This window comes from Gobio gobio (assembly GCF_949357685.1).
Source record: "Gobio gobio genome assembly, chromosome: 1".
Taxonomy (NCBI): Eukaryota; Metazoa; Chordata; class Actinopteri; order Cypriniformes; family Gobionidae; genus Gobio; species Gobio gobio.
In genome coordinates, this window is record NC_137097.1 from 66496207 (window position 1) to 66523077 (window position 26871).

Below are 26871 nucleotides of genomic sequence, written 5' to 3' on the forward strand. Positions count from 1 at the left end.
CAACCAAAAGCACACATCTTTGGTGACATTGTTGATGTCGTGAAGTCCTGTGACTGCAGCGCAGCCGAGCAAAGCGCTTTGATGGGCATACTGCTTTCGCTCTCTCGCTCTGGTCTACGGGTGCGCGCGCACCCTTCCAGGAGAAGTGCCCCTAGGACCCGTATAAGGAAATTCCCCCCCATTTGACGTCACACAGACCCATACTCGAAAAAAACTTTCCGAAACTTGTAAGAAACCGGAAGGAGTATTTTTGGCACAGAAATACTACATCAAATGTCCAACTTAATTTTTGAAACTTTGACCATGTTTAGCATGGGAATCCAAGTCTTTAAAGGGTTAGTCCACCCAAAAATGAAAATTCTGTCATTAATTACTTACCCTCATGTCGTTCGACACCCGTAAGACCTCCGTTCATCTTCGGAACACAAATAAAAATATTTTAGTTGAAATCTGATGGCTCTGAAAGGCCTCCATTGGCACAATGCACGGTTCACTCTCAAGACCCTAAAAAGGTACCAAAGACGTCGTTACAAAGTCCATCTCACTACAGTGGTTCTACAATAACTTTATGAATCTGCGAGAATAGTTTTTGTGCGCAAAAAAACCCCTAAATAACGACTTATATAGTGATGACGATTTCAAAACACGGCCTCATGAAGCTTCGAAGCGTTATGAATCAGTGAGTCGAATCAGCAGTTTGAATCGCCAAATTTCAGCAGTTTGGCGGTTTGACACGCGATCCGAATCATGATTCGACTCACTGATTCATAACGCTTCGAAGCTTCATGAGGGTAAGTAATTAATGACAGAATTTTCCTTTTTGGGTGAACTAACCCTTTAACAGTGTAAAAAAACTCAGTATGCACGAAACAGCATTTCACCCCCACCGCACCCCCTTATTGGCATTGCTGCCAAAAAAAAAAATTGTTTTGGAGCCTTCATTTTTAAGAGTGTATATGCAGAAGAAAAAAGACATCTCTATCTTTCTCATCATGGGTGGGTCTTTGAAAGTGAACAGCCCTGAGCAATAGCAGATCTGCTCGATTACAATCTCTCTGGCTCCTTTGTAGAGATCTACAAAGGCACAGGAATATGAAAGGAATAAAAATTGATCTGTTCAAGCGAGTTTGACACTTGAACTGGCAGGTCACTGATGAGCATTGTGGGAGCTGAGCAGTTTGACTCGGTAGGAGGATAAAAGACGAACAGCGTGAAGGCAGAGGAGCAGTGTTGCTCTTGACGGATGAAAGAATAGTTAAGAAGACTTGTAGAAAGGGAGGACATGAAGGGAGGAAGAGCAGGCTCGTAAATGACTTGAATGTTGCGCTCCACAGCAGGATAATGTGTGTTTACAGCTGAGACTCCACTGCACACTTGCACAAACACAGACTAATAACAGACTGATCTTGCATCCACGGCTGTAGTCTCTTAACAAGCTGTTAATTGTGATGCAACAACAAACATGTTGAAACGTTATTCAGTTTGTGCAGTGAATAGTAGTGAACTAAATTAATATCGCATTTTAAATTCTTATTGAAAAAGCTGAAAAGTGCTCAACATTAATAGACTTTTATGCTTTTAGGCCAGAGGATGCATCCGTCCATCTATCCTCACACAGCATAAGTATCTGTGCATGCTGTCCTTTGGTGCTGTTTAGTTCTGCTCATCAGACAGAATAAAAGCTCTTAATGAGCTGTGAATAAGACGAGAGAGCTGTCACTCAAACTGCTAGACAGTCTTCAGTGTCTGTCAGTCGGAGAACGCTGTTGAAGAAGAAGAACTCTAAAAATACTCTGAAAGACCAGTCTGATTTCAAGCACAATTAGAGCTGACACATTTGAATGGCACTGAGATTATGAATCATATCTGTCTGTCTGTCTGTCTGTGTATTTGTCTGTCTATCTATCTGTTTGTTGTTCTATCTGTCTATCCATCCATCCGTCTGTCGTTCTATCTGTCTACCCATCTGTCTGTCGTTCTATCTGTATCTATCTGTCTGTCTATCTGTCCGTCCGTCTATCCGTCCTTCTATGTCCATCCGTCTGTTTGTCGTTCTATCTGTGTATCAATCCGTCCATCTGTCTATCTATCTATCTATCTATCTATCTATCTATCTATCTATCTATCTATCTATCTATCTATCTATCTATCTATCTATCTATCTATCTATCTATCTATCTATCTATCTATCTATCTATCTATCTATCTATCTATCTATCTATCTATCTATCTATCTGTCTATCTATCTGTCTGTTGTTATATCTATCTGTCTGTTGTTCTATCTGTCTATCCGTCCATCCGTCCTTCTATTTGTCTATCCATCTGTCTGTCATCCTATCTGTCTATCCATCCGTCCATCTGTCTGTCTATCTATCTGTCTATCCATCTGTCTGTCGTTCTATCTGTCTATCCATCTGTCTGTCGTTCTATCTGTCTATCCATCCGTCTATCTGTCTATCTATCTGTCTGTTGTTATATCTATCTGTCTGTTGTTCTATCTGTCTATCCGTCCTTCCGTCCTTCTATCTGTCTATCCATCTGTCTGTCATTCTATCTGTCTATCCATCCGTCCATCTGTCTGTCGTTCTGTCTGTCTATCCATCCGTCCATCTGTCTGTCTATCTATCTGTCTATCCATCCTGTCTATGCGTCTGTCTGTTGTTCTATCTGTCTATCCATGTCTGTTGTTCTATCTGTCTATCCATCCATCCGTCTATCTGTCCATCCGTTCTTCTACCTGTCTATCCGTCCTTCTGTCTGTCTGTCATTCTATCTGTCTATCCATCCGTCCATCTGTCTATCTATCTGTCTGTCCTTCTATCTGTCTATCCATCCGTCTGTCTATCCATCCTTCTATGTCTATCCATCAGTCTGTCCTTCTATCTGTCTATCCATCCGTCCGTCTATCCATCCTTCTATGTCTATCCGTCTGTCTGTCCATCCTTCTATGTCTATCCGTCTGTCTGTCCTTCTATCTGTCTATCCATCCCTCGTCTATCCATCCTTCTATGTCTATCCGTCTGTCTGTCCTTCTATCTGTCTATCCATCCGTCCGTCTATCCATCCTTCTATGTCTATCCATCTGTCTGTCCTTCTATCTGTATCCATCCGTCTGTCTATCCATCCTTCTATGTCTATCCGTCCATCTGTCCATCCATCTGTCTGTCTATCCATCCATCCATCTGTCTGTCTATCTATCTGTCTATCCATCCTGTCTATGCGTCTGTCTGTTGTTCTATCTGTCTATCCATGTCTGTTGTTCTATCTGTCTATCCATCCATCCGTCCATCCGTCTATCTGTCCATCCGTTCTTCTACCTGTCTATCCGTCCTTCTGTCTGTCTGTCATTCTATCTGTCTATCCATCCGTCCATCTGTCTATCTATCTGTCTGTCCTTCTATCTGTCTATCCATCCGTCTGTCTATCCATCCTTCTATGTCTATCCGTCTGTCTGTCCTTCTATCTGTCTATCCATCCGTCCGTCTATCCATCCTTCTATGTCTATCCGTCTGTCTGTCCATCCTTCTATGTCTATCCATCTGTCTGTCCTTCTATCTGTCTATCCATCCATCCGTCTATCCATCCTTCTATGTCTATCCGTCTGTCTGTCCTTCTATCTGTCTATCCATCCGTCTGTCTATCCATCCTTCTATGTCTATCCGTCTGTCTGTCCTTCTATCTGTCTATCCATCCGTCCGTCTATCCATCCTTCTATGTCTATCCGTCTGTCTGTCCTTCTATCTGTCTATCCATCCGTCCGTCTATCCATCCTTCTATGTCTATCCGTCTGTCTATCCATCCTTCTATGTCTATCCGTCTGTCTATCCATCCTTCTATGTCTATCCGTCTGTCTGTCCTTCTATCTGTCTATCCATCCGTCCGTCTATCCATCCTTCTATGTCTATCCGTCTGTCTGTCCTTCTATCTGTCTATCCATCCGTCCGTCTATCCATCCTTCTATGTCTATCCGTCTGTCTGTCCTTCTATCTGTCTATCCATCCGTCCGTCTATCCATCCTTCTATGTCTATCCATCTGTCTGTCCTTCTATCTGTCTATCCATCCGTCCGTCTATCCATCCTTCTATGTCTATCCATCTGTCTGTCCTTCTATCTGTATCCATCCATCTGTCTATCCATCCTTCTATGTCTATCCGTCCATCTGTCCATCCATCTGTCTGTCGTGTTATCTGTCTATCCGTTTGTCTGTCCTTCTAACTGTCTATCCTTCTGTCTATCCGTCCATCTGTCCATCCTTATGTCTGTCATTCTATCTGTCTATCCGTCCGTCCATCCTTCCTTCTATAGATTTAATCAGAAACATGTCTACAATCTTCTATACCTCTTCCACAGTTTTGCCTCCGTACCCTTCCACCACGCATCCTTACTCCTTTCTTCTTCCCGGCTGTTTGTTTCTTCCACCGTCAGAATTTGTAACACTTTGTTTTGCTCTGTCTTTATATGCTTGCCCAATGAGGCTTCATGAGATGCACCTCTGAGAACTGGCTGATCATTGGTTGATCTAATGCTTTACATTCCCCTCCATTAGGGAAATTCAAGATTCACCTTCGCAATTCATCAAGGACACATTTACAAAAATAGAAATGTATAGAAAACATGCCGACAGTTTATGACAACTAGTTCAACCATTCGGCATTTAATGACGTGCAAGGAACTATTGCTCAGATGTTTTGAGGGGTGAGACTATTCAACAGGGAACCAGTTGCATAATCAATTGCAATTTGTTCAAAAGAATGAGACATTTATTTTATGATGTGGAGTTTGAACAAGTAGTTTTGAGAATTTCAGTTGCACCAAAGCGACTGAGAAAAATTAATAATGATATATTTTTTTCAGTGGTTATTTCCTTGTTTTCTTATAGTTAGTCCCAAACATCAGCTATATGGGAAATGAATTCTCAGCGTTCGTTCAGGCTTTATGTCCTCCAGATCTAATATTTCACAGGCTGCCAGCTGCACACAGCTCTTGAATCCCGAGTCAGAAAGAGGTCAGAATGCTCTGAGGAGTCGTACCTTCTCAAACAGGCTTTGAAACAGATCTCGGTTCACCACGTTCTTCCCGAGAATGCAGCACATCTGTCACGATTAATTTATGACAGCAATGAATCTTGTCCTTTGGAAGTCCCTTTCTCCGCTCTCCTCCGAACATAATCAAGCGTGTCCTCCTCTGCGCTTCTCCAAAAGCGTGGCGTCTGCTGTCAGCTTTGTTTACTGTGATGCTGCGGTTAATACGGCGAGAGCCTCTATTGATCTGTCTCAACTTGTTTGCTGTATGCGCCACAATAGGGGTATATAGAAGTACATGTATTACAGAGAAAATATTCATATGCATCTGTGACACTGTGTCTTCCACAGCACATGGGCTCTTGATTTCGGTCTGGTACAGTCGTGTCTCCGGGCTTGTTCAGAATCTGAACTTTTATCTCAGGCTAAACTATCCAGAACTGACTGATGATAGCAGAGCAATGTTGACTTTTCCTTTCTGTGGAAAAACATGTCGCCATATGGAATATTCCTGCTCCCCCCGCTCTCCAATTAGACTCTTTGAGTGAACACAGACCCACAGTGTGATTCTGGCACAGTGGGTTTAATGATCCTTTCACTAACCCATGCCAAATACAAGCAGCATGTTCCAATGAGATGCTATTTTTAACATTTGGATTGAATATTTCCAACTAATGAATGAATAAATGATCAGATACTACATGTGTTCACATACACATGAAATGAGTATGGCGAAAGAACAAATAGTGTTCAATATATACTAATATCTATCCATCCGTCCGTCCGTCTGGGTCGGTAAGATTTGTTAAAGAAGATGAACTGTTTTCTTTATTAATATATATTTAAAAATGTCATTTATTCATGTGATCAAAGCTGTATTTTCAGCATCATTACTCCAGTCTTCAGTGTCACATGATCCTTCAGAAATCACTCTGATATGATGATTTGATGCTCAAGAAACATTTATGATTATTATCAATGTTGAAAGCAGTTGTGCTGCTTCATATTTTTGTGGAAACAGTGATACTTTGTTCAGGACTTTTTGATGAATAAGTTTAAAAGTCTGATCACTTTTAAACAATTGAATGCATCCTTGCTTAATAAAATGATAAAAAAAAATTAAATATATAAATCTTATACCGACCTCAAACATTTGAACATTGTCTTTAAAGTTAAAAACAACTTAAAAACTAAACAGTGTCAGAATTTATAGGTTTCTAATCATCATTATCAAGGCTTGTTTGAGGCAGTATTTTAGTAAAAAAGTGTCTGAATAACCTCACAAACAACTATTTTTGCATTTTTAATGCACTGTTGTTGTTTCTCCAGCCTTATGAAGTCTGTAAATATGGCTCGAGTCCCTCCTTTAATGTAAATTTGCAGGATTTTTTAATTCCAACAAGCCACACAATTTGTAATATTCATTTTTGTAATAGTTATTCCTCAAAGTTGAATGTACAAATAATAGTGTTTCTTATCTTATCAGTCACCACTGATGATCTTCATAGCTTTGGTCTGTCCCCTAGTGGACAGCATCAACATTGCACAGCTGCAGATCTAAGCTCTTTTCCTGTATCTTCTTTGTTTTTGTTTCCTGTAAAGCTCGATGTGACACATTGAGAATACTCTACTGACGTGTGTGTGTGTGTGTGTGTGTGTGTGTGTGTGTGTGTGTGTGTGTGTGTGTGTGTGTGTGTGTGTGTGTGTGTGTGTGTGTGTGTGTGTGTGTGTGTGTGTGTGTGTGTGTGTGTGTGTGTGTGTGTGTGTGTGTGGGTTTAGAGATCTGGGTAAATAATAATCCAAGAGTTTTTCACACGCTTTTCAAATGCTCAGGAAACGAGTGTAATGCACTTATGAGGATAGGAAATATGTATTATATTCGAATACAGTGGCCTCAAACTGCATTTGGACACTAATGTCACAGAAATGTCAGGTCACGTTTAACTCTAAAATCAAAAGAAAAGCTTAAATATTATTGTCTTAAATACAATAACCTTACTGCCAAATTATTATTACTAGAATATGGCCAGATGTTTTCTAAATTAAAATAAAAAAAACAATGCTTATGATTATTTTTTTATATTGTGATATTATGGTAATGTCAAGCATTTACCATCATTTTAATTGTATTATGCATGTGTGTGTGTGTGTGTGTGTGTGTGTGTGTGTGTGTGTGTGTGTGTGTATATATATATATATAAACTATAATACAATTATGTATTTGGGTCAATGACAAATAAGAAAAATAAAAAATAAATAAAGATAAAAAGTAAGAATATTAAGAAAAAAAGTTTTAAAATGCATTTTTATGTCCAAAAAATGTATGGTGTTGATTCATATTGGTTTAAAAGCTTTTAAGACATGCATTATTAATTATTAAACCAGATTTCTTATTTTTGAAAATGTCAGGTGGTGCGACCAAATATTCATTTAAAATAATATACATATACAATATACATATGAATCATTGTAAAATACATATCACATGGTAAATTCCCTTTCCCTTTCCCTTTTCTATGTATTGCCCTTTTAGTCCAATTCATATAAACAGACACTTTTCTATGTGTTCAGAACACAATTTTCCATAAGGAGTTTTTATGTTAGTTTTTTTTTTGTATTATTTGTATTATTTGTATACATTATATAATGGTTTAACTTTATATTTCTTATTTCATTTTGAAATTGCAGTGGGAATTGATACTTTTAAATGTAAACTTGCTGGTCGCACCACCTGACATTTTAGGTCTTTAAAACACCACAACTCAAAAAGTCAATTGAATTTCAAAAAAATTAAAAGCGTATCTTATAAAGGAAATATTGTAGATCAATTTGATATGTGACATGTATTTATTTTTTTATTTTTTTTAGGAAAATAATATAAAATATTCAAAATACTATTGTAGTATTTCACATTTCTTTTCATTTTCATTTTATTATGGATTTCATTAATATTTTCATATTATTTAATTAAATAATGTGAAATATTACAATAGTATTTATAAGAATTTTATATTTTATATTATAATTAGGGCTGTCAAAAGATTAATCGCGATTAATCGCATCCAAAATAAAAGTTTGTGTTTACATAATATATGTGTGTGTACTCTGTTAATTATTATTTATATATAAATACACACACAAGCATGTATATATTTAAGAAAAAAATATTAATTTTATATATAAAACATTTATATTTATATATATTATAGATTATATAAATGTATATACAGTATATACATGCAAATATTTCTTAAATATATACATGAATGTGTGTGTATTTATATATAAATAATAATTAACAAGAGTACACACACATATATTATGTAAACACAAACTTTTATTTTGGATGCGATTAACGCGATTAATCTTTTGACAGCCCTAATATATATATAATTTTTTTTATTTTTTTATTTTTTACAATGCTTTTAAATCGTAATTTACATTTTTTCCCCAAAAAAATCGTGCAGCCCTTCCAGATGCCTTTTGTGGTCCTTATATATCAGTAGTTATTTGCGGTTTGCTTGTGTCAAAGCATGCTGTCTTTGTATTTTAAAGGTTTGTATGAAAAAAGGCTTGAATGAAAGCAAACTCATTTTGAAAGTGGCTAATGAGCGTGTTCACACCCTCGTTGTGTTTCACACTGTCACACACACATCCAAAATGTCACGGACGTGAACACACGGACACGCACATGCACAGCTGAGCCAATTTGAGTGTGCTCAGGCTCAAATTCACGCCGTCCCTCCCCGCTGTTTCTCTCTGCATCTTTCCCCGCTTTCCACTCTCTTCGCGCTCGCTCTGCGCGGCTTTCCTCATAGAACAGCATGTAACGTTCTCAGTATCACGACACCGGAGTGAGTGTCTCTGCGAATGTGCGCTAATAACACACAGGCTGTGGCGGAGCGTCTTCTTCTCTGGTTGTAAAGCGTGGATCATGTTCTATTTTCAGCTGGTGATCATGGCAGGCACCGTTCTCCTGGCGTACTACTTTGAATACACGGACACCTTTCCCGTACACATCCAGGGATTCTTCTGCTTCGATAAGGCGTTCTCCAAACCTTACCCTGGACCGGATGAGACCAGTAACGTACCGCCGGTGCTCGTCTACTCTCTGGTTGCAGCGATTCCTACTTTAACTGTGAGTAGCCTCTGTCTTCCCTTCATTTCTCTGTGTGCTTGTGAGACTCAACTTTAACTTGAGTGATAAAGAATGAATCCTTATTTATTATCTGGATATATGTACATGTAATGTGATTTTGTGTGTGTGTGTGTGTGTGTGTGTGTGTGTGTGTATGTGTGTGTGAGAGAGAGAGAGAGAATCCAGATCTCACAAATCCTGTCAAGAGCATAATCTTTTTTTTTAATCAATTTTTCAAAAATATACAAAACAGGCTTTATTATTTTAGGACTAATTATTTTGTATGTGACATTATTTTCCTAACCCAAAACTCTCATTATCATAATTCCCAAAAGTAATGTCATTCAAAGGAAAGGCAATTTTTTTTCATAAACACGTTTTGTTATAATTGTTAAAACTCACATCCTGATAGCAATCAATAATAGAAGTGGTCTAAATATTAAAACATGTACATACACCATATTGCCAAAAGTATTGGGACACCCCTCCAAATCATTGAATTCAGGTGTTCCAGTCACTTCCATGGCCAACGCAACTCAGCCACGAAGTGGTAGGCCACGTAAAATCACAGAGCGGGGTCAGCACATGCTGAGGGTCACAGTGCACAGAAGTCGCCAACTTTCTGCAGAGTCAATACAGACCTCCAAACTTCATGTGGCCTTCAGATTAGCTCAAGAACAGTGTGTAGAGCTTCATGGAATGGGTTTTCATTGCCGAGCAGCTCATCCAAACCTTACCTCACCAAGTGCAATGCAAAGCTTGGGATGCAGTGGGGTAAAGCACGCCACCACTGGACTCTAGAGCAGTGGAGACGTGTTCTCTGGAGTGACCAATCTTCTCTGTCTGGCAATCCGATGGATGAGTCTGGGTTTGGCGGTTGCCAGGAAAACGGTACTTGCCTGACTGCATTGTGCCACGTGTAAAGTTTGGTGGTGGTGGGATTATGGTGTTGGGTTGTTTTTCAGGGGTTGGGCTGGCCCCTTAGTTCCAGTGAAAGGAACTCTTAATGCTTCAGCATACCACGACATTTTGGACAATCATGCTCCCAACTTTGTGGGAACAGTTTGTGGATGGCCTCTTCCTGTTCCAATATGACTGCACACCAGTGCACAAAGCAAGGTCCATAAAGACATGGATGAGCGAGTTTTGTGTGGAGGAACTTGGACTGGCCTGCTCAGAGTCCTGACCTCAACCCGATAGAACAGATTTGGGATGAATTAGAGCTGAGACTGTGAGCCAGGCCTTCTCGTCCAACATCAGTGCCTGACCTCACAAATGCGCTTCAGGAAGAATGGTCAAAAATTCCAATAATCACACCCCTAAACCTTCCCAGAAGAGTTGAAGCTGTTATAGCTGCAAAGGGTGGGCCAACTCCATATTAAACCCTACGGATTAAGAATGGGATGTCATTAAATTGCATGTACATGTAAAGTTAGGCGTCCCAAAACTTGTGCCAGTATAGGGTATGTCTTCTGTAGAAGTCTCAGGATCAAAAAAATGTTTGTCCAATCATTGCATTCGGTTTCTGTACAAAGTGACATTGCCATCTTCTGGTCTGGCATGAATGAAACGGCGCTTTTGTTTCCGTGGATCCGTGTGAACGGGGATCATCATCATGACAATGTCGTCGCCTGTATCTGAATAATGCGAAGCAAAAACGTTTCCATTTTTAGAACATCGTCTTATTTTGTTTATGCATGTCTCAGTAGTTTCTCGTAGATAAAAATTTGATTAAATGGAGTGTTTTTTACTCCTGTGGTTCTCAAATGTTTCTCCACTGAAAAAGACCCCAGTTTTCTGTCATGTGTCTTCTCATCAATGTCTCAAGTTTTGCCAAAACTTGATTCTTTGATAACCTTGGTGCAACAGAATTATCATATAAACCTTGATCCTTGTTGGTGCAACCCACCTTTAGGAACTTTAATGAGAAACATTTGAGATGAAGTTGATACTGAAATGAAACATAAGTGCGACGTCCTTGAGCAGTGACAGAGCAACCTCTGAGCAACAGTAAAGAAAGTAAACAGCAGCTATAACTGGATGTGATGGCTTGTAGGTGCTGGTTTTACTGGTGTCTCCCTGCCACATTGTGAAGCGGAGGCAACAGATTGTGGGACCACACGGATCTGCCTCCCTCCTTTTCTGAATCTGTCAGAGCCACGTGTGGTACTTCTAGTGTGTGTGTGTGTTTCTGGGCGAGTGTATGAGCCAGCAGTAGATCTGAAGCCTGGAGTACGAGCTTCATGTACGAGCGTACTGACATGAGCCAAAACACGCTCACACATAAAGTACAGCCAAGTGAGGACGAGGCCGAGAGACGCATGAGAAGGTGTTTGAAATGGAGAACTTCTGTTAGATTCATAAATAAGGGAAAGTACAAGAAATCAAGCTAACAATATTCAAACAATGCGCATGAGACTCATCTAGAGATGTTATGATGGCCGACAGGGGCTATGATTGATTGAGAATGAAAAAGGGAATGAAATGTTCAACATCTGGTGCTTTTGCCCATCTCGGGACACAATCACTTTCTGTCCAACACACAGTGACACGGTCACACAGATTTTTTTAATGGGGGGAATATCATGCATAAAATACACTACAAAACTCAAAAACACAGTAAAAACAGTCATATTGTGAAACATTATTACAATTACTCCAGTCTTCACTGTCACATGATCCTTCAGAAATCATTCTGATATGATGATTTGATGCTCAAGAGTGCTGCGTAATATTTTTGTGGAAAAATATAATTCACTTTGGTAAGCCAATGGTGTTATATGGATGGTGTTATATAAACGGTATATAAAATTAAAGGGTTAGTTCACCCAAAAATGAAAATTCTGTCATTAATTACTCACCCTCATGTCGTTCGACAACCGTAAGACCTCCGTTCATCTTCGGAACACAAATGAAGATATTTTAGTTGAAATCCGATGGCTGAGAAAGGCTTCAGATTGGCCTCCATTGGCATTCAGTACATTTTCACTCCCAAGACCGATAAAAGGCACTTAAAACGTCGTTACAAAGTCCATCTCACCACAGTGACTCTACAATAATTTTACGATGCGACGACAATAGTTTTTGTGTGCAAAAAAAATCAAAATAACACCTTTATCCAACTTGTTCTTGTCTTCCGTGTGTGCCTCCACGACGCATGCGCGAGAATATGACGTTGCGCCAGCGTTCGGGAATTCATGAAATGCACACTTTAACCCCTTTTTGAGAACTACGCCGAGACCTAAAGCACGATCAATGTAGAATTCAACAGCTTAGACACGCGCGTCTTCCTCTGCTTGTAAACAAATCGCTTCTGGGTCATGTGTCCGAACGCCGGATCTGCGTCATATTCTCACGCATGCGTCGTGGAGACACACACGGAAGACAAGAACAAGTTGGATAAAGGTGTTATTTAGATTTTTTTTTTTGCGCACAAAAACTTTTGTCGTCGCATCGTAAAATTATTGTAGAGTCACTGTGGTGAGATGGACTTTGTAACAACGTTTTAAGTGCCTTTTATGGGTCTTGGGAGTGTAAATGTGCTGAATGCCAATGGAGGCCTATCTGAAGCCTTTCTCAGCTTTCAACAAAAATATCTTCATTTGTGTTCCGAAGATGAACGGAGGTCTTACGGTTGTCGAACGACATGAGGGTGAGTAATTAATGACAGAATTTTCATTTTTGGGTGAACTAACCCTTTAAATGATGAACAATTCAAACATTAATAGCATTTGTTCTGCTGTTCATGCTAAGTAAAACAATAGCAGAGTGAGTGTTTGAGAGTTTTCAGGTTCATTTGGTGCGGCAGAAATCACTTACAGTACCTTGACTCATATAGCCCACATCTGATGAAATGAAGTGTTCATCAAAAATCACACACCACTGCCCATGGGTGACACGACATCAGTCATCACCATCAAACATCAGAGCTGTTTTAATAGTGTACATGTCAGCATGTTGCACTGACCTGGCCTGAGCTTTCTAAAGTCATATTCAGTTATTTTAGAGAGGCTTCCTGCAGTGCCAGAGGGAGGAGAGATGTCCAGATCAGTCTCCAGCTCTTTCATTTAACTTATCCATCATTAGACATGTCTTTAAAGACCTGTTCCCTTCATCACAGACTACACAATCAGACATCAGTGCTTCATATTAGATCTGTTGGAATGGTCAGTCTCATCCAAACAATATCATTTCAATCTCTTTATAGTGGTTATTTTCTTGTTGCATTTGTTATTATTATTATTATCAGTGTTGGGGAAAGTTACTTTGAAAAGTAATGTATTGCAAAATTGCGTTACTCCCTTAAAGGTCCCGTGTTTTTTTGAAGCTTTGATTGTGTTTACAGTGTGCAATATAACATGTGTTCATGTTTCATGTGTAAAAAAACACAGTATTTTTCACACAATTTCCTCATCTGTATACTGCTGTTTTCACTGTCCTCAAAGCGGCCTGAGAATTTCCTCGTTCTATGAAGTCCCTCCTTCAGAAATACGTATCGAGTTCTGATTGTGCCAGCGGTTCCCGTGTTGTGATTCGACAGCAGCTTAGGGCACGTTACCCGGGAAGGTCACCCCTCTTACCATAACGGGGAGATGAACGCGCTCAAACTACAGCCCCTGAAGGCCAAACAAAGGTGATTTGACTCCGGGATGAAAATAACAGCGTCTGGACGACATGGCGACAAACGCAACCGAACCGAACCGAACGCAACTTCCTCTTCTCCACGAGGGAGCAACAAGACCACGCCCCCTTTTTCGCGCGTTCTTGTGGCCGGAGGTTAGTCAACAAACTGTTCTACTGATGTAATTAAAGCAGGAAGTACCAGGATGTAGTCCAAACCGGCCGTTCGCTGTAGGCTTTGAAAGGGAACTTCTGTTAAATAAAATATCTCGCTTGGCATTGAACTTTGAGCTTTATAATTTTACAAGTATTATTTATGCTCTAACAGCAACATTACACACTAACTAAAGTTTGAAGAATGGGATCACGAAGAACAGGACCTTTAAAAAGTAACTAATTGAGTTATTTACTTTTTAAGAAAAGTAATGTTACGTTACTTTTGCGTTACCTTTTCTCATCTGGGCTGGGCTTGAATTTTAAATTGTTTTATAACAAAAAAGTTATTTTTGTGCAAATGTAAAGACCTCTTCATACCAACATTTAAATGATAAGCCTCAGACTGAGGTAAAAATGCAAATTCACGCATGTTACGTAGAGGGCGCAGCTCAAACAAACATTTCTGCTGTCCTGCCATTCTGGATAATGGAAGAATAGGACGCAGGAGAAAAAGGTTTTACCAGTAAATAGAAAAAAATCTAGTGATTTTTGCTCATGGTTTAACTGAATCATCGAAGGTTTGCAGCAAGACATTGGTCAATAAAGGTAGATTAAATGCGTAAACATTTTTTATTTAACATTACATTATTGGATTTTTTTTTTTATTTTTATTTTTATTTTTTGAGGAATCTTTATTGTGCAAGTGAGATGAATAAATGCTGACATTTAGTCGGGAACTACAATAACCATCATGTTTACACACAATGCATCTGCACTTACTCTCGATTTTTCTTAACATGGGGACAGGAGAGCTGTCAGTCAAATAAATGTGAAAAAGTAACTTGTTACTTTTTGAAAAAGTAATCTGATTACGTAACTCTGTCCTCATTCATTTGTATGTTCAGCTGTAAGTGTAAGTGTTGTTTGGGCTGTTTAATTTTAGGATTTTGTTTCAAATCCTCCACCATCCAGCTCTCTGAAGCTAAGCAGGGCTGAGTATGGTCAGTTCCTGATGGGAGACCAACTGGGAAAACTAGGTAGCTGCTGGTAGAGGTGTTAGTGAGGCCAGCAGGGTCTGTGTGGGTCCTGACGCACCAGTATAGTGATGGGGACACTATACTGTCAATAAACACCGTCCTTCGGATGAGACGTTAAACCGAGGTCCTGACTCTCTGTGGTCATTAAAAATCCATGGATGTCCTTTGGAAAAAGAGGAGGGGTGTAACCCCGGCATCCTGGCCAAATTTGCCCATTGGCCTCTGTCCATCATGGCCTCCTAATAATCCCCATATACAGATTAGCTTCATCACTCTGTCTCCTCTCCACCAATAAGCTGGATGGTGGGTGTTCTGGCGCAATATGGCTACCGTTGCATCATCCAGGTGGATTCTGCACATTGGTGGTGGTTGATAAAATATGTTCCCCACCGTGGCTATGTATTACTGCATGGCACCAGCTGATTGGCTTCTTCTGATCCTGCGGCAAGTGAGACTGCGTTTTCAACATTTAAATAGTCTGGTTCATTGTTTGCTGTAAACTAGTCCTGCAGTGAGCTGTCAGATTTCCTCTGAAACCCTCCTCCTCCCCCAGCTCCACCTGCCTAGATCTACATCAACACATTTTACATGATAACAGCAGCGTGTCTGTGTATCTATTAGCAGTAGCAAATTCATACTTGCTCTGCGGCAGCAATAATCAACAACAGCAGCAGTGTAGCTATTCATAATTATAATAATAATAATAATTGCAACAAGAAAATAACCACTTCATAAAGATCCCCCCAAAAAAAGCAAGAAAGTCAAGTCAAGTAAGGTCAACTTTATTTATATAGTGCTTTTAACAATGCAGATTGTTTCAAAGCAGCTTTACAGTGTTAAACAGGAAAATAATGCAGCATAATTTTATTCAGCTGTATAGCCATTCTGGAAAAAACGCTGATGTCATCAGTTCATTTCAATTATACAGTGACAGTGTGGGCTTTAGATAAATAATTAGATCAGTAATTTAGTTTATATGGTTCATTTAGTTTATTAATTAGATTTATTTCGATGTTTAGTTGAAAAATGTAGTGTCCCCAACTGAGCACGCCAAGCCAGAGGCAACAGTGGCAAGGAAACCAAAACCCCATCAGGTGACCTAATGGAGAAAAATAAACTTTGGGAGAAACCAGGCTCAGTCGGGGTGCCAGTTCTTCTCTGGCCAATTAACAAACAGCGTATGATTATTATTATTATTATTATTATTATTATGGCAGCTTTACAGGTCAGAGGTCCTAATAGATCGGAATATTCGAGGGACCAAAGGCAACATGCTGGAGACAGGTTTATTGAGGATGATGTTGATTAAATAATTATTAAAGTGCAATATTCGAATGATCGGAGGCAACACGCTGGAGACTGTTTTATTGAGGATGATATATCGATTTAAGTATTATTTAATTGTAATATTCAAACAATCGGAGTCAACACGCCGGAGTCAAAGCATCCCTAAGATAAAATAAAATGTGTCGCATAACAATCAGAAGAAAAAACGGCCCCACTTTATATTAGGTGGCCTTAACTACTATGTACTTACATCAAAAAATAAGTACAATGTACTTACTATGTTCAAATTGTATTACAAAACACCTTTGCTGATATTGAGGTGGAATATGGGTAGGGTTAGGGACAGGTGTGGTGGGATGGGTAAGGTTAAGGGTAGGATTAGGTGTAAGGGAAGTGTCAACAGTGTAATTACAAATGTAACTACAGAAATTAATTACAGATGTAATTACATGCAGGTATTTTTTTAAATGTAAGTACAATGTAAAAACATGTATGTACACAATAAGTGCATTGTATCAAATGATTAATTAAAATGTTAGTACATAGTAGTTAAGGCCACGTAATATAAAGTGGGTCCGAAAAAGCTGTATCGGCTTCCTGTGTCACATCTCTCCCGGTCTCTCACCGAATTTGATTGAGTGTTTTCTGTCACCTGTTGGACATTCACGCTGTGATTTCAAGCTGTAACCACTGAAGCTGAAATGTCACTCAATGTACAGCCACAAATCCCATCAAGCGCTGTGATTGTGCCTGACTTTGCTCACCTCTTTTCAAATGTGACGCTCTTCTGGAGTAGAATTGGCTTTCTAAAATCTGATGAGAAACTATTTGACAGACGGATATCTAACTAATATCATGTTGTCTGATTCTAAAGCTTCCTGGTCAGATGTGAACGCTCGATTTATTCCTGTGAAAAGTGGACAAAACAATAGTCCATGACAATTGTTTTCCCAAGGAAGGAGGAAAAAAATAATACCCTCTCATTCAAATACAGTCACACATGTTGTGCAATTCATACACTCATAAAATAATGGTGCTATGGCACTAAAAGTGGTTCTTTGGCTCGTAATCATAGGGGAACCACTTTAAGTGCTGTATAGCACCAAATCTTTGTGCTTCAGTGGTTCTTCACCAGTTCTTTAAATGACCATATACAGAACCTGTTAAGATATGGTGCTATATAGCACCAAAAGGGGTTCCCCTATGATTACGGGCCAAGAACCACTGTTAGTGTCATATAGCACCATTTTATTTTTAGAGTGTAATGAGGGAAGTGAGATGTTGATTTAATGTGGTTTGGTCTTACAAGAACTGGGTAAGAAGACATTTGGGGAAACTAGAATATTTCCAACATCACTCTAAAAATGAGTTTTCATAGCCAGCTTGTTAAGACCTGGATTCAGCAATATCAAAATAGCAGCATTTTCATCTTCACCATCCTCTGACTAAAACATCTGACGTAGTGACATATTGAATATTCCATTTTATAATCAGGAAAGTACTTTTACATAGACAAATTCAAGCAATAGAAATGATCTCAATACAATACCAGATGTTCTTCAGCCAAAATTATTAATAATAATAATAAATAGTCAGAGTAAGTTTAGTTTCAGTCATAAAAAATGTCATTTTATCAAAGGGTTCTGCACATTCTCTAGCTAATTCTGCCTGCAGAAGAGTATATAATGCATCAAATAAAGAAAAACGTGAATGAAAGGGTGTTCACAGCGAAGATTCATTTGAAGTGAATGTGAGAACAAGAGACTGTTAGCAGGAGCGATAGAGACTGATGACAGAAAGCCAAAGATAAACGCTCTCTACACCATATGATCAAAAGAGACAAACTCCTGCTGAAAGAATGTCAAAAAGAGCAGTTAATAATTCATTATGTGCTGCTCAAAAAGTTATTTTCAAAAGCTGTAGGTGTTACTTCTATTTTCTGAAAATGTGATGGCAGACTGCAATATCACTGGTGCCTGTAACGCGAATCTGCGAAAACGATGACGTCATGCACATGCGTATTACATGTTCAGTGTTTCATCACCAACTAATCAATGTGAATGGGGATCGTTTTGACAATGGTGTCAAAAAATGGTAACACTTTACAATAGGGGTGGGTGCACTGATATTCTTTAATTTATGCTTAACCCTCTGGTGCTCTTCGTTTAGGGGTTGCATTGGTTATCTTCCCGGTCATAAGTGACCGGACACCTACAAATTAAACTTCCTCCACCCCAGTAAAACCAATGCTGTTTATTTTTCTTCCATGTTTTTTAATTTTGTATTGAGATGATTTGATGGTATTTTGTAATATTTATGCAATTATTATGGTCTATTTATGCCATTGATTTTTTTTATTTATTGTAATTTATTTTTATTTTATTATTATTATTATTATTATTGCAGTATTTCAGGTTGATATAGAGACTAACCCCTTCAAAATATTTTTTTTGAAGGCAGATTAGCGCCCTCTTTTGGAATTATTAAAAAATCATGCAACCATGGGCGTTATCAGAGGTTTATGGAGAGGCTTGAGAATTCCCTAGTTCTGTTTTGAACACATTTAATGATTTTTTTTTTTTTGATTGGATTTGAATATATATTTAAAAAATCTCAAAGACTATTTATTATAAAGTTTTAGATTTTTTTTTGTTTTTTGTTAGAAATATAGATTTTTTTTCTGTGAATTTGTGTTTTTGCAGATTTCCCATTCATTTCCTATGGTGGTCATTTTTGACCGAAGAGCACAAGTGGGAGTATTTTTTTTTTTACAATCACTTAGCATGCTCGAATCATGCCCTCAGTTTTTTTGTGTGTTTACACACCTAATGCTAGAAAAGTCACCAAGTTTCATATCATTCTGATGAAGCTGTGATTTTAAAGAGCACATTTTAAAAATTCTGAATGTGGTTCTTAGGTTCAGTTTTTCATAGTTTCAAGAGTGTGTATAAGTGTGCGTGTGTGTGTGAGTGGATGTGTCAATATCACACTGTTGATGTTTGAGAGTGTCACCCCTTCACTGCTGTGTACTTTTTTTCAGCATCATGGCCGATTTGTAGATTGTACACACAAATATTCTGATTTCCCATTCATTTCCTATGGTCGGGTCATTTATGACCGAAGACAATGAACGCTACTTTTTTTTTTTTACAACCAATTAGCATGCTCAAATCATGACCCCATTTTTTTTTGTGTGTTTACATACCTAATGCAAGAAAAGTCAGCAAGTTTCATATCATTCTGATGAAGCTGATGATTTAAAAAAAAATATTATTTCAAAACAGAAAATTTTCCGGTCATGAAGAGCACCAGAGGGTTAACTAATGCGCAGATAATCATGAGTTAATGTATGACTCATGAAGAACTAAATCATTTATTAATGATTAATGAATCAGCAGCTAATGAACATTCAATATGATTAATAGATTAAATAATATATGAATTGGATTTGTTATTAGTTAAATGTGTCATAATGTATTAATTCCCCAATAACATATTATATTAACTAATAATGTAAATTAATGTGTTAATTACCACAACGGGTCAAAGCCATGCATTTCAACTTCCAGTTGTCTGCTTTAATTAATCATTGGCTAACGATTTACAAAGGTATCATTATGCTATGACTTTACTTGCTGAGGCACATGACTATTAACTAATTCAAAATCCATAACCACAATGACATATTACTTTTAACAATTAGTTAATAGTGATGTGCCTCAACAATTAAAGTCCAGAGCCATAAGAGAGTTACGACATTCCCATAGACTTCCATAGGAACTGAAGAATGCAGAAGTAAAGCGTGTCACGGAGCGACCAATAGTTCCAGCATTGAACCCCATTCATTTCAGTGTATCTCAAGCACACTCGCTGGTAAATTTATGAAATTACTGCATATTTTGAGATTTTATGGCATTAGTTGACCTCTCAGGAATATTAATAGAAGTGGTATTTTATGAAGCGTGTTATAGTTCATGTTTGTTGTTATATAATAGATAGTTAGACTGCAGATAGATGACGTGAGCAGCACTGCAACAGCTACTATATCCAGATGCTATCGTCATATTTCAACAGTTTTTAGTCTCTCTCTGAGATCTTTCTGTCGAAAGCGTTTCTATGAAGTAGCCCATTCAAGGAATAACGTATAATGAATGAATAACGCCTGGATAAAAAGAGTTGAATTAAATTGGTTGGCCTGTTTTTTTAAACACTATTTAAAACTTCTTTCTTGGGTTAAATTCTGTATATGCTAGAATCATTCATTGATATTCCTGTTGTGTATGCTTATGTGAGTGTCATAAAATATAATTCGGACGTTAACAACATTTAAATTCTAAGAAGAAATTACCACTAACCAGTAGATGGTGGAAGAGGAACACTTATTGGCTCATTAGCCTTTTTTTCTTTTCTTTTTTAAATTAATTTTTACAGATCTTCAAATCACTATTATAACATTAAAATATCTATTTTGTTACTTTAAGTGTTAAATATCTAGGCTAATTGTAGGGAAAATCACAAAGACTCATGAAAAACAAAAACTTCTGACTAAACTTCGCAATAAATCTTTATTTAAATCGTCTCTGTGCTTTGTTTGTTATGATGAGAGGATTTGTAGATAATGGGAAGATTCGTGTAAAACGTAAACTTGCGCTAAAATGCATTCAGCGTTTTGAGACTATATAAAACTTGTTTTAATTGATATGGATTCTCATTCCTGGTAAATTAAACATATGACTGGTCATTATTTTCAACAGAAATGCCCGTGATAGGCTACAACACTCAACGCTGTAAAATCGTGCACTCACATGACCCAAATGAAATAACCAGATCACTCATTAACGTTATCTCTTCTTTATTTCTCCCCAGAATAAAATGCTACTGTAAAGCCTAGTCGAAGTCGATTTACATTATTAGTTGATATATGTTATTAGGGAATTAATACATGATGACACATTTAATTAATTGCAATTCATATTTTACTTAATCTATTAATCATGTAGAATGTTCATTAGTTGCTGATTCATTAATCATTAATAAATGGTTTGTTCTTCATGAGTCATACATTAACTCATGATTATCTGTGCATTAGTTAAGCATGAATTAATGCATATTAATGCACCCATATTGTAAAGTGTTACCGGAAAAACTTCTCCATTTTAAGCATATCGTTGTCGTGTAAACGTACCCTCAAACTCATGATCATATCATGTTGATATTTCTGTTGTTATTGTGACTTTTTTACTTCCGTTTAGCACGGAAGGCAATGGGTAGAAAAAAAGTTCACACTGCTGTGTTTCAGTTTTCAATTTCAGTGAAAACTGAAATTAACATATTCAGTTTTCACAGACACACACTGTCAAGCTTCAAAAATGACAAAACGGACATGAAACCACCACAAAAATGTTACATATGACTTGTGCGCTATGTTTAACGTCTCTATTAAAGCTCAAAAAAGAACAAAATAATCAAACAAACAGAAAAAGTAAATTTTGTAGTCTAGTATAAAAACCTTTTAATTGTTCGATTGGCCATAACACTTCCCTAAACCGAGTATTGCAGTGTTTATTATAAATGATTTATCTGTGCACATCATTATTTTGTTAAATTCATGTGCCCAAATGTTTAATAAAAAAAACTTGCCTCTCATCTCTGATGATGTGTTTACTGGCGGGAGGGCGGGGCAACCTGTCACTCACATGAGATCCACCAATAGCAAAACACAACCAGCCAATCAATTCCCTATGAACAACATCAAGCCCCGCCCTATTTTTTTTCTTGTCTGAGAAGTAGGGCTGCAACAACGAATCGATAATTAAAAGAATTGGCGACGAATTTCATTATCGATTCGTTGTGTCGCGCGACTATTATGCCCCTCAATAAGACACAGAGATGTTTGATGAAGACAGAATTTTAATTTTTGGGTGAACTATCCCTTTAATATTAATCAAACAACAAAAGACAGAGAAAATCACCTCTTTAGTTCTAATAAGGATTCATTATATTTATTATACATTAATATTTTAATCCATATTTAATCTATAAGGAATGTTGTATGCAAGTTGTTATAAAGAATGCATATCATTCATTGAAAATAAGACATTGTGTTCTTCTTTAAGAGGAGTAGTTTTATTTAATTGTTACATAATATTTGTTTATATGCCACAGCAGTTAAATCTGTGTCTGTATTGCATGTTTAAACTGTAATGTCATTCATATTAATAGGTTAATACAGTAGATGTTTTCTCCAGGAGTATATAATGGGTTTGGACATTTTAGAGAAATTCTTAATGCATTATAATTTAACGAAACCCATTAAATTTTGTTTGTGAGTGTGTGTGCGTCTGAGTGTATAGGAGAACAAGTTCTAACATCCTGTTAAGTTTTCTGATTAGTATTTTTCTTTATAAAAAAAAAAAGATTTATTGTCGCAACCTGTGCACTTTCTGAAGATTTTTTGCACTGTGAATTTGCACTGTCAGTTCTGTTTTTGAACAAATTATTGGAAACTAATGGTTTTTTATCCGATTAATCGATTAATCAAAAAATAATCGACAGATTAATCGATTATTAAAATAATCGTTAGTTGCAGCCCTACTGAGAAGCCGTTTCACTCGAATATGTCGCAATAGAGCAGAAAAATCACAACTTCCTTTTCATGCCGACTTTAATTTATCAGCGACATAAAATAGTTTTATGTTTCAGCCTGAGGTGGTGTAAATTGCATCAAAACAGCCTAAATATAACCTTTTGGCCAGAGGGAGGGTTGTAGCGTGTGGAGGGGGAACAGTGATGCCACCTGAGAAACGGGAGCAGATGGCACTAGCTACTCGAGGGGGTGAATGCACTGGCATTTCAACATATGTCTGAACTGTGCACTCTCTGTCATGGAATGAATGTCCACTCCTAGCCTCAGGAAAGAGTGCGTCTATGATCTGTTTTGCGTCACAATAAGAGCAAAGATGAAACGGGGTAAAGCATCAGTGTCAGGCCTCTAGGCTTTCATTCGGTTTCATCACACATAATAAAAAAAGCATCTCTTGACTGTCTGGTTTTGTGTTATGGAGCTCTGGAGATGAACAGAAGGCGCATTTAAACGATGCAGGTGTATTTATAGTATATATGAATATGTTACGTATCGACGTGATCTTGAAATGGCATTTCTGGCAAATATATTAACTCCAAAAATGTAGTTAAACAAGTTTGAGGTCAGTAAGATTTAAGTTTTTAAAGAAATTAATACTTTAATACTAGTGACAGTAAAGAAAGACATTCATATTGTTACAAAAACATTCCTATTTTAAATAAATGCTGTTTATTTGATAATTATATTCCTCAAAGAAACTAGAAACAACATGCATTATGGTTTCCACAAAAATACGAGGCAGCACAACTGTTTTCAACATTGATAATAATCATAAATGTTTCTTGAGCATCAGATCATCATATCAGAATGATTTCTGAAGGATCATGTGACACTGAAGACTGGAGTAATGATGCTGAAAATTAAAATATTACTGCTTTTACTGTATTTTTGATCCAATAAATGCAGCCTTGGTGAGACTTTTTTCAAAAACATTAAAAAAAACACTCGATAACACTTTACATTAAGGTTCCCTTTGTAAAGGTTTTATAAAGGTGTTTGTTAATGACTAATAACTAGTTTAAAAATGCATTGTAAATCGTTAATAAGCAGTTGTATCTGCATGAATAAAAAGGGTGACTTTAACACAATACCTGCCAAATAGTGAGCCATTTTTTACTTTTTTACTCCATTAATAACTGTATTTATTCACACACAGTTTTATTTATTTAACTCAAAACCAGATTCCTGAAGTGAACAGGTTCACAGGTTTCCACTTTACATTAAGGTTCACTTTCACAGGTTATAAATGTTTGTAAATCATTAAAGTTTGATTATTTCATCTTGATAAACAAAAAAAAAGATCTGTTTTATACACAGCTGTGGATAGGCATCATGAGCTTTTTGTGGGATATCATGGGTGAGAAAGGAACATTTTAAGAAAAGTGGCAGTTATGAAATATTAATGAGAACCGCAAATACAACACCCTTCAGTCTCACTATGATTGTCTATTTTTGCTAAATCAGGAATCTGGTATTGAGTAAAATACGTGTGAATAAATACAATTTTTAAGCATTTATAACGCGAGTTAAAAATGGCTCACTATTTGGCAGGCATTGCGTTAAAGTCACTCCTTTTATTCATGCAGATATAACTGCTTATCAATGCAAATTTATAATGCATTTGTTTATTAACACCTTTATAAACCCTTTACAAAGGGAACCTTAATGTAAAGTGTTACCAAAAAAAAACGACACTTTTGAATGTGTCGTGGAAACCCTTCCCAATTTCATGATTTATCTGAATAATAACATCAGATGTCTTATTTTTGACATTCACAACCCATTGTAGTTCTGTAATATGTTGTATTACTTGCTTTTTTTTCATAAATAGGATATTCAGTCAGAAAGAGAAACACAGAAACGTGTATAAACAAAGTAAATGGGGTGACATGTTGACTTAATGAAAGTTAACTTAATATAAACGTGAGCTATCCCTTTTTTTCTATTCTGTGCTGTGATCTCTTATCATTTACTATGGTATCAGATACTCTTGTGGTTGTATGGTGGGAATTAGACTTCATATCCTGCGGGTGACACTTTCCTGCCCTCAGTTGGGAGCCGTTGTGGTGTTGAGATCTGCTTTAAAATATACATTGATATGAGAAGCATGAGCCCACAAGCCTAATCGCCCATGAAAGGCTATAAAAGCTGATAGAAGGATCTAGAAGCTCAGCTTTATCTCATCTAATGGTGTGTTATTCACACTTGAACTGATGTTCACGGTCTCACCAACACTGTATATTAGATGCACAACCACAACATCACAGTCGGATTTTAAGACCAATTCAGTACGATATCGTTCCAAGCCGACCACATTTTTTTTCTTGCTGCATGCGTCATATGGACTGACTGTGTGTCTGATCATTTCCTCTGTGTGTGTCTGCGCATCACTGATGTCAGTCTGTGTCAGCGGTCAGGTGCTAAACTGGGAAATGTGTGAGGTGAATGCCGTGTCCCTGTCCCTCACTGTCTCATCCCTGACGTATCTCTCTGTCTCTTCGAGTTTGAGGTCGTGGATTTGATGTTGGTGTTATGGTCTCCTGTTCTTCTGCCACCAGGGAAGTGCTTGCCAGTATGGTTCAGATGTTTAGTTCAGTGGTTCTCAACTAGTTTTATTTTTTATCATTCATGACCCAACAGAATACAGAAATTGTTCATTCAAGGCAAGTCGGCTTTATTTATATAGCGCTTTATACAATACACAGATAGTTTTAAAGCAGCTTTACAGTAATAACAGAAAAAAGTCAGTTCAGTGTTGATTCAGTTCCGGTGTGAAGATCGTCAATTATTAAATGAGTTCATTTAATCTATAAAGCAGTTCTGCAAAAAAATGATGTGATCGCCCATCTCAGTTCAGTTCTCATACAACAACGCTGTCAGATTAATAATATTCTTGAATATTAAATGTCCCCATCTAAGAAAGCCAGAGGCGACGGTGACAAGGAACCCAAACTCCATCAGGTGACAGAATGAGAGAGAAAAAAACCTTTGGGAGAAACCAGGCTCAGTCGGGGGCTAGTTCTCCTCTGGCCAACCAACGAACACGGGGTCATTATGATTCAGGCTACATCACAAGTCAAAATTCATTTATTGTACCCAATTAAAGGTTCTGTTGTAAAGTGTTAATGCTCTATAAATTAAAAAAAAAAACTTAAATGTAGTAATATTTGCATGAATTGCATACATTTTAACAACATTTAGCAAATATTTAACAAGACTTTTAGTTATTCACTTTTTTTAGTTATTCAGAGTCTGTTTTATCCATATTTTATTGTGTGTGTGTGTGTGTGTGTGTGTGTGTGTGTGTGTGTGTGTGTGTGTGTGTGTGTGTGTGTGTGTGTGTGTGTGTGTGTGTGTGTGTGTGTGTGTGTGTGTGTGTGTGTGTGGGTGTGGGTGTGGGTGTGGGTGTGGGTGTGTGTTTGTTTGTTTTTATTTGTATATTTATTTTTTTGTATATTTATTTATATTTGTTTATTTATATTTATTTGTTTCTATACATTTATTTGTTTATATGTGTTTGTTTTTATATTTATTTATTTGTTTTATTTATGTTTGTTTGTTTATATTTATATTATTTGTTTTTATACATTTATTTGTTTATATATATTTGTTTATTTATATTTATTTGTTTATTTATATTTATTGGTTTGTTTATCTATATTTATTTGTTTTATAAAATGTATTTGTTTATTTATATAATTTTTTGTTTATTTATATTTATAGTTATTTGTTTTTATTTGTTTATTTATATTTGTTTATTTGTTTATATTTATCTGTTTATTTATATTTGTATATATTATTTTATTTGTTTGATTATTTATTTATATTTATTAGTGTATTTGTTTATTTATATATCTGATTTGTTTATTCATTTACATTCGTTTGTTTATTTATATTTGTATTTGTTATTTATAGTTCTTTGTTTATATGTGTATGTATTAATTTATTTGTTTATTTGTATTTATATTT

General features: G+C 36.9%; 1 protein-coding gene across 2 annotated transcripts in view; it reads left to right on the plus strand.

Moving 5' to 3' along the window:
• Positions 1 to 8700: 8700 nt before the first annotated feature.
• The window catches only part of plppr2a (phospholipid phosphatase related 2a), a 33479-nt gene continuing 15308 nt past the window's right edge, over positions 8701 to 26871 (plus strand). For both annotated transcript variants that reach the window (XM_079803811.1, XM_079803812.1), the window contains exon 1: positions 8701 to 9159. In XM_079803811.1, the coding sequence (XP_079659937.1) occupies positions 8956 to 9159 (204 nt within the window). In that variant the 5' untranslated portion in view covers positions 8701 to 8955. The remainder of the gene's footprint in view (positions 9160 to 26871) is intronic.